Raw genomic sequence first — 14,611 nt, 5'->3', positions numbered from 1 at the left:
TATGCTCAAAAATGAGAAACAATTCATGTAATTAAGGGTTTTGCTTTTCTCTTTTTTTTTTCTGAGACAGGGTCTCTCACTCTGTCGCCCAGATTGGAGTTGAGTGGCACGATCTCAGCTCACCGAAACCTCTGCCTCCCAGGCTCAAGCGATTCTCCTGCCTCAGCCTACTGAGTAGCTGGGATTACAGGCACGCACCATTACCAACCAGGTAATTTTTGTATTTTAGTAGAGACCGGGTGTCATTATGTTGGCCAGGCTGGTCTTGAACTCCTGACCTCAAATGATCACCCACCTTGGCCTCCCAAAGTGCTGGCATAGGCGTGAGCCACCGTGCCCAGCCTTATTTTTCCATTTCTAATAAATAAGGGAATACTTTACATGATTACTGTGTAGTCAAGAATCTGACCTCTCCCAGAGAGGTCTGTCCTTTGCCCTTGGTTTTAGGGAGGTAATCTATGACATATCTGATAAAAAAGTCTCTATTTAGAGTAGGAGCTTTGGGTCACCAGGTATTATGTATTTGGAGACTGAAATCAACCACATGGACAACCAATCAAGCCATGTAATGGAGCCCCAATAAAAACCAAAAATGAAGCTCAAGTGAGCATTCTTTGTTGGAAATACTTCATTCATACTGCCACACACTGATGCCAGGGAAGGAGAGTAATGGGACCTGACTCTGTGAGGAGGGGCTAAGGGAAACTTTGCCTTTACAATAATCCTGCACTCTACCCTATGTGTCTCTTCCTTTGGCTGATCTCAGTTTGTATCTTGTCCCTGTAGTAACCACAACTGTGAATATAAAGCTTTTAATGAATTTTGTGAGACTTTCTGGTGAATTATCAAACCCGAAAGTGGTTTTGAAAGCTCTCTGAACTTATAGCTGGTCGTAAGTAAAGGGTGGCCTTGTGTGGAGACTCTGGACCCTAATCTTGTAGTTGGCCCCGGTATAATGCAGCTTTAATTAACATTTTCTTTTCTGGGATCACTGGTAATAGAGGAAGAAAAAAAGTTTGAACACTTAATTTTAATCAAAGTATCTAGATTTTTTCACAAGAACACAGACAAGGAAAAGATTCTCCCTCAGAGCCTCCATAAGGAACCAACCTTGCTGACACCTTGATTTAGAACTTCTATACTCTAAAACTTCGAGAAGTTAAATTTCTATTAGCCCTCCAGTTTGTGGTAATCCCCCAGGAAACTAAAAACAAAAACAAAAAAACCCAAAAAACACACAACTGGGGGCCACATGTTACTAAAAGGCTGTAAGTCTGGCCACTTATTTTGATGAACAAATAGTCACCAGAGTTTACAAATGTAACTGACTGTCAATAAAGTCAGTTTTAAAAATTGCACCAGAATGGACTTGAAACAGTAATCAGAAACAAAGTTGCCTCATTTATCCAGGTCAAGGATCTTTTAAGGTATTATTTCACTCTGCTGAAACGGAGATACAGGAATTGAGTTGAGATTTTTGCAAAGTCTTCTTGTGATCCTCACACTTTCAGTATTTATTAGCTTGTTTCAGGCAAAGTGTTTCACATGGTCCATAAGTTAAGAGCGTATCTAGCCCTACAGTTCTGTCATGTATTCTTTGTCCAACCAGGCTATCACCTGCTTTTCTTAGTTTTTTGTAGCTGATCTAAACTGTATGCCTTTAGCAGATCCTTATGCTACACCTTCCAATTTGCTGTTTTAAAGAATCAATGAGTTCTTCAAAATGTGTGTTTTCAAGAATCAGGACATTGTCATAACTCTACCTGAAGTAAGAATAAATACGCTGAGTGGGCTGGGCGCGGTGGCTCACGCCTGTAATCCAAGCACTTTGGGAGACCAAGGCGGGAAGGTCACTTGAGGTCAAGAGTCAGACACCAGCCTGGGTAACAGCGAGACCTCATCTCTACAAAATAAAAAAATTAGCCTGTAGTTCTAGCTATTCAGGAGGCTTAGGTGGGAGGATCACTTGAGCCCAGAGTTCAAGGTTGCAGTGAGCTGTGACTGTGCCATTATACTACAGCCTAGGAGACAGAGACCCTGTTTCAAATAAATAAATAAATACATAAACAAATGAGGGAGTAAAGTACTTATGTTTAAAGGATGGCTTGTGAAAAGCTGTACAGGTATTCTAAGTTACCTCAATTCAGCAATCAAATATATCCAAATAAAGCAGCATCCCCTTTTAACCAAACGGAATTATATAGTAAGGAATACTTATACTTGGTGGGCAAAAAGCCTCTTGTTTTCCTGCCCAGCTCTTGCCAATATTCTGTAATGTAAACTGCTACAATCATTTTAAGAGAATATCAGACTAGGCAAAGAAGACTAACAATAACCCAGCTATCTAATAATACAAGTGTGTCTGATCTGCTGGTTCCCATAAGTGAAATGGAACTATAGGGCCTGGAATGCGATATAGAAGAAAAATTGGCAATAAACCACACACCTTTGAAGTGTATTTTACCTCTTAACATGCTTTGACTATTTACATGCCTTGATCATAAATCAGTGCATTAGGTATTACGTAAAGGACTATAAATACCCAATTAAAACATGAAAACATTGTATAAAATAATTTCTTAAACCTGAAATAACTTCTATCAATACTGTAGTAAGTATAAAAAGGGCTCCATAATTTCGTACTGTTCAATTAATATACCTACATCAACTCCAAGATCTAGAAGGTACTTGACTACGCTGATCATTCCACTAGAGGCTGCTGCATGAAGAGGTGTGTAAGACTTTTTATCCTTGCATGTCACTTCAGCTCCATGCGACACAAGTAATTTCACTACTTCAATGTGACCTAAAAATATGTTTTTGAAGAAAAAATAGAGATGAGCATATGAAAACTATTAAATATAATCCCAAATATCTTTAAGCAAATTTAAAAAATGCAAATAGAAGATGCATGACAAGTCATCAATGAATCATGTTAACTTGAGAAAGAATAGAAGGAAAATTTTAAGACTTCAGGGGTGGGCATAATGGCTCATGCCGATAATCTCAGCACTTTGGGAGGCTGAAGTGGGAGGATCACTTGAGTCTAGGAATTTGAGACCAGCCTAGGCAACACAGTGAGACCCTGTCTCCACCAAAAATAAAAAAAATTAGCCAGGTATGGTGGCATGCACCTATAGTCTCAGTTACTTGGGAGGCTGAGGTAGAAGAATTACTTGGGCCTGGGAGGTTAAGGCTGCAGTGAGCTGTGATCATGCCATTGCACTCCAGGGTGGGCAACAGAGCGAGGCCTTATCTCGAAACAAGACCAAAAAACAACAGAATTCAGGATAATTCTGATAAATGTTGGCAGAGATAATTAGTAATTAAAAAGAATGTTGGCCCTCTGTATACACTGGTTCCATATCTGCAGATTCAACCAACTGCAGATTGAAAATATTTGAAAACATAAAAACAGTAAAAAAAAAAATAATAAAAAAAATAAAAATGCAGTGTAACAACTATTCACATTGTATTAGGTATTATAAGAAATCTAGAGATGAATTACAGAACAGGTTATACGTACACACTATGGCATTTTATATAAGGAACTTGAGTATCTTCTGATTTTTGTATCCAAAGGAGTCTGAAACTAATTCTCTAAGGATAACAAGGGACAACTGTAATTAATTTGATTATTTTATTCGGTGATAACCCTGCAGTCTATAATTTTCCTTTTGCCTAGATCTTGTTTTTGGTCTAAGGTTACTTTAATACATTCATAAATTCTACAGTAAGCTTTTCATTTCTAATGCTGGCATACCATATCATATGTACTTTGCTTTATTGGGCTTTGCAAATATTGCACCTTGTTTCTTAAAAATTGAAAGTTTGTGGCAATCCTGTGTCAAGCAAGTCTATTGGCATCATTTTTTCCATCAGCATGTGCTCATTTCATGTGTCTGTGTCACGTTTTGGTTATTCTTGCCAATATTTCAAACTTTTTCAGTATTATTTTATCTGTTATGGTGATCTGTGATCACTGATCTTTGGCATTCCTACTGTAATTGTTTTGGGGCATCACAAACTGAACTCATATAAAGTGGTGAACTGATCAGGCATGGTGGCTCACGCCTGTACTCCCAACACTTTGTGAGGCTGAGGCGGGTAGATCACCTGAGGTCAGGAGTCGAGACCAGCCTGGCCAAAATAGTGAGACCCTGTCTCTACTAAAAATACAAAAATTAGCTGGGCATGCTGGCACACACCTGTATTTCCAGCTACTCGGGAGGCTGAGGCCCGAGAATCGCTTGATCCCCGGAAGTGGAGGTTGCAGTAAGCCGAGATCACATCACTGCACTCTAGCCTGGATGACAGAGTGAGACTCTGTCTCCAATAAAAGTGGTTAACTTAATAAATGTGTATTCCAACTACTCCATTCCCTCATCTATCTCCTTTTCAGACCTTCCTCTTCACTCAGACACAATAGTATTAAAATTAGGTCAAATAATAACCCTACAGCAGCCACTAAGTGTTCAAGTGAAAGACAGTTGCACATCTCTCACTTTAAATCAAAAGCTAGAAATGATTAAGCTTAGTGAGAAAGGCATGTTGAAAGGTGAGACAGAATGAAATCTAGGCCTCCTGTGACAAAGTTACCAAGTAGTGAATGCAAAAGAAAAATTCTTCAAGAAAATTAAACATGCTACCAGTGAATGGACTAACGAAAAGAAAGCTAAGTAGCCTTACTGCTGATACAGAGAAAGTACTAGTGGTCCGGATAGAAGACCAAACAGCTACAACATTCGCTTAAGCCAAAGCCTAATCCAGAGCAAGGCCTTAACTGTCTTCAATTCTATGAAGGCTGAGAGAGGTGAGGAAGCTACAGAGGAAAACTTTGATGGAGCAAAGGTTGGTTCATGAGGTTTAATGAAAAAAGATGTCCCTATAACATAAAAGTGCAACGTGAAGCAGCAAGTGCTGATGTATTAATAGAAGCTGTAACAAGTTATCTAAAAGATCTAAGATTATTAATAAAGGTGGCTACATTAAACAACAGATTTTCAATGTAGATGAAACAGCCTTCTATTGGAAGATGCCATCAAGGACTTTCATTGCTAGAGAGAAATCTATGCCTGCCATCAAAACTTCAAAGGACAGGCTGACTCTCTTGTTAGAGGCTAACGCAGCTAGTGACTTTAAGTTAAGTCAGTGCTCATTTACCATTCTGAAAATTCCACAGCCCACATGAATTATGCTAAATCCACTTTGCCTATGCTCTAAAATGGAACAAAGCCTGGATGACAACACCTCTGTTTATAACACGGTTTACTGAATATTTTAAGCCCACTGTTGAGACATACTGCTCAGAAAAAAGAAGATTCCTTTCAAAATATTACTGCTTATTCACAATGTACTTGGCCACCCAAGAGCTCTTATAGACAAGGAGATTACTGTTGTTTTTGTGCCTGCTAACACAACAGTCACTCTGTTGTCCCTGAACCAAGAGTAATGTCAACTTGCAAAGTCTTTTTATTTAAGAAATAACATTTGACATGGATATAGCTGCCATAGTGATTCCTCTGATGCATCTGGACAAAGTAAATTGAAAACCTTCTGGAAAGGATTCATCATTCTAGATGCCATTAAGAACATTCTTGGCCAGGTGTGGTGGCTCACGCCTGTAATCCCAGCACTTTGGGAAGTCAATCACCTGAGGTCAACAGTTCGAGACCAGCCTGGCCAACATGGTGAAACTCTGTCTCTACTAAAAACACAAAAAGTAGCCAGGCGTGGTGGCAGGCACCTGTAATCCCAGCTACTTGGGAGGCTGAGGCAGGAGAATCACTTGAACACAGGAGGTAGAGGCTGCAGTGAGCCAATATCACACCACTGCACTCCAGCCTGGGCAACAAAGCGAAACTCTGTCAAAAAAACCCACAAAAAACAAAAAACAAAAAACATTTCTGATTCATGGGAGGTGGTCAAAGTATTAATATCAACAGGAGTTTGAAAGAAGGTGATTGCAACCCTCATGGATGACTTTGAGGGATTCAAGACTTCAGTGAAGGAAATAACTGCAGATGTGGTAGAAATAGCGAGAGAACTAGAATAAGACGTGGAGCCTGAAGATGTGCCTGAATTGCTATAATCTCATGATAAAATGTGAACAGATAAGGGGTTGCTTCTTATGGATGAGTAAAGACAGTGGTTTTGTGAGATGGAATCTACTTCCGAAGATACTGTGAATGTTGCTGAAATGACAACAAGGTTTTTAGAGAAGTGACTCCAATTTTGAAGGAAATTCTACTGTGGGTAAAATGCTATCAAACAGCTTGCCATGCTACAGAGAAACCTTTTGTGAAAGGAAGAGTCCATCAATGCAGCACATCTTTGTCTCATTTCAAGGAATTGCCACAGCCATCCAAACCTTCAGCAACCATTCACATTGAGGCAAAACTCTCCATTAGCAGAGATTATGACTTGCTAAAGGTTCATATGATAGCATTTTTTTTTTTAGCAATAACGTATTTTTTAAGACAAGAACACTGAAAATGAATAAAAACGACATGTACATTGTTTTAGATGTACTGCTACTGCACACTTAATATACTATAGTATAGCATAAACATATTTTGTAATGAATTGATTATTTTTAGAAACGGGGTCTTGCTCTGTCACCCCGGCTGAAGTGCAGTGGTGTGATCACATCTCACTGCAACCTAAAACTCCTGGATTCAGGTGATCCTCCCACCTCAGCCTTCTGAGTAGGTAGGACTACAGATGCATGCCACCACACTGGGCTAATTTTTAAATTTTTTTGTAGAGAGAGGGTCTTGCTATGTTGCCCAGGTTGGTCTTGAACTCCTGGCCTGAAGCAGTCCTCCCACGTTGGGCTCCCAAGATGTTAGGATTACAGGTGTGAGCCACTGCAGGCAGACTAAACGTATCTTTTATATGCACTGGGAAACCAAAAAATTTTTGTGATTTCCTTATTGAGATACTTGCTTTGTTGTGGTAGTTTAGCACCAACCCCACAATCTCTCTGATCTCTGCCTTACTGGAATTGTTTCAATCTGGGAGTTTCTTGGGCTTGTTTCTTCAGAATGTTAGGTCTTTAGAACATGCACCCAAAAACCTCTTTTTCCTTATAATTTCCACCAGATCTCCTTAACCAATTTAGTTTACTACTCACCAGTGTAACCATGAGGAACCGGTTGGTTATACTGTGTGATGGTTAACAATCAACTCCCAAATCTCAGTGGCTTAAATAATGTTTTTATTTCTCTCTCAACCATAACAGGTTGGCAAGAGGGCTCTGCTCAGTTACTCAAGGACCCAGGCTCATGTAACTGACATCATCTTGAATGTGGCTGGTCACTGTGCCAGAAGGGGAAACAGACTGCAGCGTTTCCTATCAGTAATTAAATGCTCCAGCCCAGACCACTGTTGCTTTCATTCATTAGCCAGAACTAGTCCTAGGCCCCACCCAACCACACAAAAAGGCCAGGAAGGGGGCCATGTATCTGGAAGGTGAGAGAACCACTATTCTCCTTTTGTAACTTGTCACTTATTTGTCAGATTAGATTACACAGTGCTTTCTCCTCCTCCCACAATCCTTCCCACCTCTGTGTCTTTGTTCATGAAACACCTTCTTTATGTGGAACATTCTGCTTGGATGTCTCCTCCCAATCATTGCTATTATACTAATCCTTGAAGAAACATGTCAGACCCAACCTTTCCTGACCAACCCAATCAACTCTCTTCCCTAGAAGCCCTATAAGCCTTGTGATGTTTCTTAAACAGAATCATTACTAACTCTTTAATTACTTTTTGTGCATGAATCCCCAAATATATACTTTCAGAAGACTGTTCTACTTCTTGATATGTTCCATAAGGCCAAGAGCAGCATACAAAACAAGCGCCCAATATATGTTAGTTACATTAAAGAAATTGCTTGTGATGTCATTTTTAAAATCCCCTCATAGAGAATGACTCTATAAAAAGTTAACAAATTATAAAATGAGGCTTTCAAACAGAGGCACCCCTCCCTCAAAAAAATTAACCCAGGATACTGCAAGATGCATAAAGAATCAGGCAGATTCAGTTGTTTATATACAAATTATCAATTAAAGTAGATATTTTCAGCCTCTTTCCACCCATTTCAATATGAAAAAGAAATATCTACTATTATGTTTCTAGAAAAGAAATAATGCAATGAGTTGTTAATTTTAAAAAATCAATTAAACATTTTTTGAGACAGGGTTTTGGCTCTGTCACCTTGGCTGAAATGCAGTGGTACGATCACAGCTCACTGCAGCCTCGACCTCCTGGGCTCAAGTGAGGTGTGTGCCACCACACCCAGCTAATATTAATTTTTTTTTTTTTTGGTAGAGAGAGGGTTTCGCTATGTTGCCCAGGCTGATCTTCAACTCCTGGCTCAAGGATCTTCCCACCTTGGCCTCCCAAAGTGTTGGGATTACAGGCATAAGCAATTATGCCCAGCCCAAGGTAAAAAATATTTATTCAGTACCTTCTGTGTCAAAGTCATCATAATAAGGTAATCTGAGGCTAAACTTGGTAACTGAGGCTAAACTTCTAAAAGTACTGAAAGCAACAGTAAAAATGAACATGTAAAGGGACCTTGAAAAGTTTGATGGCAGGAGCAAGCACAAGGTGGGAAGAAGAAAATGATCAGTTCATTTGGAGATGAGGTGGGGTGCTACAGAACAATGACAAATAATTCAATAGCATTAAGTATAAGAGGTAGGGCCTAAAAGGAAATTAACGGAGCCTCAACCAGGAAATAGAAGGCCAGGGCTAATAAGGAAAAACTGGGATAAATAAATTACAAGACTACACATAATCCCCAATGTCTCTTACACTAACATTGATGAATTCTCTGAATATAACCTAGAGGTGACAATGCTTGTACTTTAGGTTTGTCTGTAACAGCAGTGACCAGCCAATAGCTTCTTACTTTCACATATTTAACTCTTTAATCCTGTATTCCTAGAATGGCTCAACAGTTTTAGAAGCTATATGTCGGTATTCATCTTATTCTGTGCTTAAGGGAAGGAAGAGACACAAAAAGGGTAATTATAAATCTCTGCCTGGTTATGCTCACAAATTAAATGGGCAGTGCTATATGGTACTATGGTTTAAATGTGTCCTCCGAATTTCATATGTTGGAAGTGTAATCCCCAAGGCAACAGTGTTAAGAGGTAGGAACTTTAAGAGGTGATTAGGCAATAAGGGCTCTGTCCTCATGAACAAACAATGCTATTTTGGGAGTGAGCAACTTAGAAAAGATGAGTTTGACTCCCCACAATGTGATGCTTCAAGGGGGCCCTCACTAGATGCTAATGCCTTGATCTTGGACTTCCCAGCCTACAGAACTGTGAGGAAATAAATTTCTATTATTTATAAATTACCCAGTCTAGGACATTTAATTTTAGTAGCATAAAATAAACTAAAACTTGTGGTGAGGTCCAAGAAACACAGAATTTCCTTTTCAACCTCAACTGAGAGGCCTAAAGTGACACTTAGCGGGTGAGAAACAACAAAGCCATTCTGGCCCCCCTGAAATACACACATTCAACTATTCTGGGAGCTCAACTAGAGGTAACCTGCAAAATCCTCCTGACCTTCAGTTGTATGAAAACAGTTGTTTAGCCAAGCTTAATTCTTAGTAGGTAAAAGGCGTGATGCACTCTGCTTAACATGTAAGCCTCTTAACGTAAGATGTACAGTTTTACATCACATAACCTAGTTGTTCCTGTCTTGAAGAGTAAGCCACACCAGAATATTCAGAAAGACCGAGATGAAAATCTACAGGCTGTGAGAAAGGGACCTTAGGATGCAATAGGGAACTTGCTTTTGGCTATATTACCTTCAATTAACACAAGAAAATGGCCCAGTACATAACTAGCAGCTATCTTTAGTGTAAACCACCATGCACCAAGCTTTCAGCTTTAAAAATAGGGACATTTGCAGAAGTTCAAGACCAGCCTGGTCAACATGGTGAAACCTCATCTCTACTAAATATACAAAAATTAGCCGGGTGTGATGGCAGGTGCCTGTAGTCCCAGCTACTCAGGAGGCTGAGGCAGGAGAATTGCTTGAACCTGGGAGGCAGAGTTGCAGTGAGCTGAGATCACGCCATTGCACTCCAGCACTCCAGCCTGGGCAACAAGGGTGAAATTTTGTCTCAAAAAAAAAAAAAAAAGAAAAAGAAAAAAAAAAGGTGGGGTGGACATTTGAAAAGGATGTTCCTTTTTTAATCTTCCTTTACACTCACACTAAAGGTCAGAACTGCAATGCAATATGGATTCTCGGGCTTCTGCCCAGTGCATGGCTACATGGTGTCTACAGTTTCCTAGTCATGCAAATGTGATGGAAGAAAGGCTGTACCTTAGCTGCGCTCAGTTCTCAGTGCTACTCCCACAGAAAGCGGGACCCCTGTTTAGGGTGATGATCCCATAGTGGGTAGAAAATTCTGAAGTACAGAGGGACTGGGGATGTTGCCCGCTTAGAAAGGAGAGTTTGCCCCAGTGGAGGTCAAAAGCATCACTCCATGGTCTGAAAGGGGAGGGGGAGAACGCACTGTCTTCTAATACCCAGGGAATTAAAATAAATTCACTGCAGAAAACAGTTGGGATGTGTTCACTGAAAGCAGAGGCATACATACACAGGGTGGCAGAACTGCTGCTGGCCAAGGTGAAGACACCAGAGCTCTATGTGGAGAGGTGGAAGATGCTTCATGAGCTAAATCCCAATCCCAGGGGAGCTGGTAAAGACCACAGTCAATGACAGACATACTTAACCTTATCTCCTATTTGGTCAGAGCAGGACAAGCAAAAGTCCTGCTTTTGGGGAGAACATATGGTATTGGTCCCTGCAGTCACGGCAGTTAACAGATCCCTCAGCAAAGGGATACCAACTACTAGTACCTCATACTATGCCACAGTAACCCTAGATCAAGTTCGGCACATACTTCATTCTGAAACAGACGTTTCCTCTCATGCCTTTGACAGAAGAGTGGCATTGGATTCTTGATGAAGCCAGGAATATTCTGTTGAAAACGTCTGGAGGCACATTTTTTTCACATTTGAGGGGAAAAAAGTTTCTTTTTACAAACAAGCCCAAATCCTTGTAGCAGATATGTGGAAAGTATTAGAAGAAAAAGGAGATGGCTGCTTTAAGACATCTCCAGACCAGGCGCAGTGGCTCACACCTGTAATCCCAGCACTTTGGGAGGCAGAGGCAGGCCGATCACCCGAGGTCAGGAGTTTGAGGACCAGCCTGGAGAACATGGTGAAATCGCGTCTCTACTAAAAATACAAAAAAATTAGCCAGGTGTGGTGGCGGGTGCCTATAATTCCAGCTACTTGGGAGGCTGAGGCACAAGAATTGCTTGAACCTGGGAGGTGGACTTTGGAGTGAGCTGAGATCGTGTCACTGCACTCCAGGCTGGGCGACAGAACAAGACTCTTGTCTCAAAAACAAAAACAAAAAAGCAAAAACACATCTGCAGTATTACTTGTTTGCTAACTACAGATTACTTCAGCTTCTTGCTCACCTTGGACCTCTGAAATACTCTTACGAACTACTGAAGAACCTTTCCAAAGGAGAAATACTGTCATATGGGGATAAGCAAGAGTGGGAAATCACCATGCTCACTTTGGTTGTGTTGAGCTGATCTGCGATTGCCCTCTGGGGCTGATTGGAAAAGGAACGAAAAACGACATATCACCGTGTATTCCCAACTTCATCATTTATCTGCTTAATTTTGACTATATTTTTCTTTTCTGTGGACACACTGTTAGAAATAGTGAAGGCATTTTGTTTTAACTATCATTTCTTAAAATTAATCATGCCTTATGTGACTAATCTTCAGTTATAATATTTCATGTATTCAATTGATATCATTTCTCAAAATGTAATTTTGATACAAAGGAGAGAGATAAGCTACAGTATCTGATGCATGAGTGCTGTTGCTTTTGTAAAAAATCAGTGTTGACACCTTATTTTAAATGTTTTATTGGTAATGAAAGTGGGTTTTGTATATCATGATCTTTAATTTAGCATACCTATGTAGAATTTTTTTTTCAGAGTAACTATACTGAAATTGAATAATGATTTTCAAAACTTTTCTTAAAAAAGGAAAAAAAAGGATTCTACTGCTTTTGGTTGTTTTCATTATAGGCATAGGACTTCCTGGGGTCCTGTGGGTATCTATAACTGGTTTGATATATACAGACATATAGGTATAGACTTACCTATCTAGAAAGAATGTATTATAACTGGTTTGTATCTATTTTACATATTATACAGTTGACCCTGGAATAACAAAGGTTTGAACTGTATGGGTCCACTTATACATGGATTTTTTAATACCACATGTGGTTCAAAATACAGTATTCAGGGGATGTGAAATGCTTATACATGGAAAGCCAACTTTTTGTACACATGAGTTCCCCATGGCTGACTGTGGGACTTCAGTATGCAAGGATTTGGGTATAAGCAGGTGGTCCTGGAACCAATCCTCCACATATATGAGGGATGGACTATATAGCTCTTGAGTTAAAATTCCTCTATTCAATCTTCTGTTAATCTTTTATTTTTTAAATGAGAGTCAAGAAAAGACAAAACTAAGAACAGAAAGTAATGAGGATAAGCTATGGCTCTAAGAAAAGTGGTTAGCTAGATGTCTGTGTAATCAGGTAATGTGACTGGTAAATCAAGGAATGATACAAGTATTACACAGAAAACATGTCAGTTCATATGCGCTTTTTCCCACCCAGGAGTTAAAAGAGCAGAAGCACAGAATTATAACCTCGGGCAGGAAGAAAAAAAGCCCTGAGCTCTATGGCTGCAAAGTGAGTTCTTTCAGCTGTTTTAAGAACCTTGAAAAATGAATGTCTACATCCATGGCTTCTTCCCAGAGGCACAACCCCAGCCTTATATGACTTAAAGGATTTATGGCAAGGTGTACTTCCTCTACACTTAGAGATCTACCTTCCTCTGCAGTTTTAGCAACCAGAAGCGAGCATTTCCATTCTGCTGTTTTTGGGTGCATTTTAAAATATCCTGTCATAGGCTGATTTGCCTCCCGGGCTCTGCAAGAACCAATTAATGTTTCTGTTAATGCTGTGGTCACAGTTGCATAGGTTTTGGGTGGTCTACCCCAGGCCTATTATTCCCATGAGCTCTATTAGTTTTAGAGTACAATTTTGCAGACTGTAAGATTTTTCAAGAGCATATATATTAGGTTACAGCAGAAAAGTCTGTATTCCAAGCCCCAGTTTCTTTCTATAAAATTACTATTATAGAAATCAAACATGATAACACATATTTAATCCACTGGTTGGCCCAAAATAATAGGCTTCTTAATGTATCTTTGTTACTTTTACCTTAATATTCTCATACAAACAAAAATGGGTATGAGAATGGGCTTTAGTAAACATCAGTCCTAAATTATTTACTCTAGCCTGTGTCTGGGACGTCTCTTCCTTTAAAGGTAAATGGATTTAATTTCAAACAGCTTTTCACTCCAAACCTCCCCCGTTACCAGGGTTGTTCTACCTGGGCATCAAACTCAGATACTGTGTAGCTTTTCAGTACCCTTAAAGACAAATGTTATATCAACAGCAAGAACTTGAAATGTACAACTTTTCTAAATCTATAATACCAAAAACTAAATTTAAAAAGTACATACCCATATATGCTGCCCAATGGATAGCACGCCTATCTTTCTTGTCAAAAGCATTAATATTGGCACCTCTAGACAAGAGTAGTTTGACCATCTGGAATAAAAGTAAACACGGTGTCATAAAAATTGTGAAGCACAACTGTCTATGAGTGTACATTTGTGACAGTTACTTATCTTAATTTCTCTGGCACTAAATTTCTGCAGTTGCTGAACAGAAGGAGCTAGACTAAATACTGAAGGTCATTTAACATAACAGGACAATATATGAAAAAATGGTTAACTGTGGGTACTACTGAAGTCAGGCATCAGTACCTTCTTAGGATGCCACTTTGCGCCTTGGTATTTTATGAACTAAATACAAATCTGGAAAGTCTAAGGTTGAATATTTAATAAGAGGTTTTGTTCCTATTCATAGTCCAAAATGTTAAAAGTGCATTCGCATTCTAGAAATGTCTTAAACTTAATTCAAACACAAACATAGTGCCTATAATATAATTAGACCTGAAGGTCACTGCATAGTCTGTGTGTACCAAAAATAGTAACTGCAACTAACCATATTTACGATAATTTCTCCACTGGAAGGCTACTGCAGATTTCAAATAGGGATACATCTAAAACCTTAACTGCAGTTAAGGATTCTTTATATTGCAAAATCAGAGAAGTACAGTAGTCTCCCCTTATCTGCAGTTCCGCTTTCTGCATTCAATTACTTGCCATCAACCATAGTCTGAAAATAGGTGACTACACTGCAGTTAGTGGGATATTTTGAGAGACAGACTACATTCATGTAACTTGTATTAAAATTGTTCCACTTTATTATTATTATCTCTTACTGTGCCTAAATTATAAATTAAATTTTATCATTGGTATGTATAGAAAAAAAACATAGTATCTATAGGGTTTGGTACCATCCAATGTTTCAGGCATCCATAGGGGGTCCACGAATATATCCTCTGT

General features: G+C 39.3%; 1 protein-coding gene across 12 annotated transcripts in view; it reads right to left on the bottom strand.

The window, feature by feature from the left end:
* The window catches only part of ANKRD28 (ankyrin repeat domain 28), a 189,975-nt gene that overhangs the window by 54,289 nt on the left and 121,075 nt on the right, over positions 1 to 14,611 (bottom strand). For all 12 annotated transcript variants that reach the window (XR_007722763.1, XM_050777511.1, XM_050777502.1 and 9 more), the window contains 2 exons: positions 13,661 to 13,748; positions 2,664 to 2,806 (listed from right to left, as the gene is read on the bottom strand). Coding sequence is in view for 11 of the 12 variants with exons in the window: in XM_050777511.1 (XP_050633468.1) it covers positions 2,664 to 2,806; positions 13,661 to 13,748 (231 nt within the window). In the remaining variant the exon portion in view is untranslated. The remainder of the gene's footprint in view (positions 1 to 2,663; positions 2,807 to 13,660; positions 13,749 to 14,611) is intronic.

This window comes from Macaca thibetana, chromosome 2 (genome assembly GCF_024542745.1).
Source record: "Macaca thibetana thibetana isolate TM-01 chromosome 2, ASM2454274v1, whole genome shotgun sequence".
Lineage (NCBI taxonomy): Eukaryota > Metazoa > Chordata > Mammalia > Primates > Cercopithecidae > Macaca > Macaca thibetana.
The sequence above is the reverse complement of the archived record's forward strand: the minus strand, read 5'-3'. Positions and strand labels throughout refer to the sequence as shown.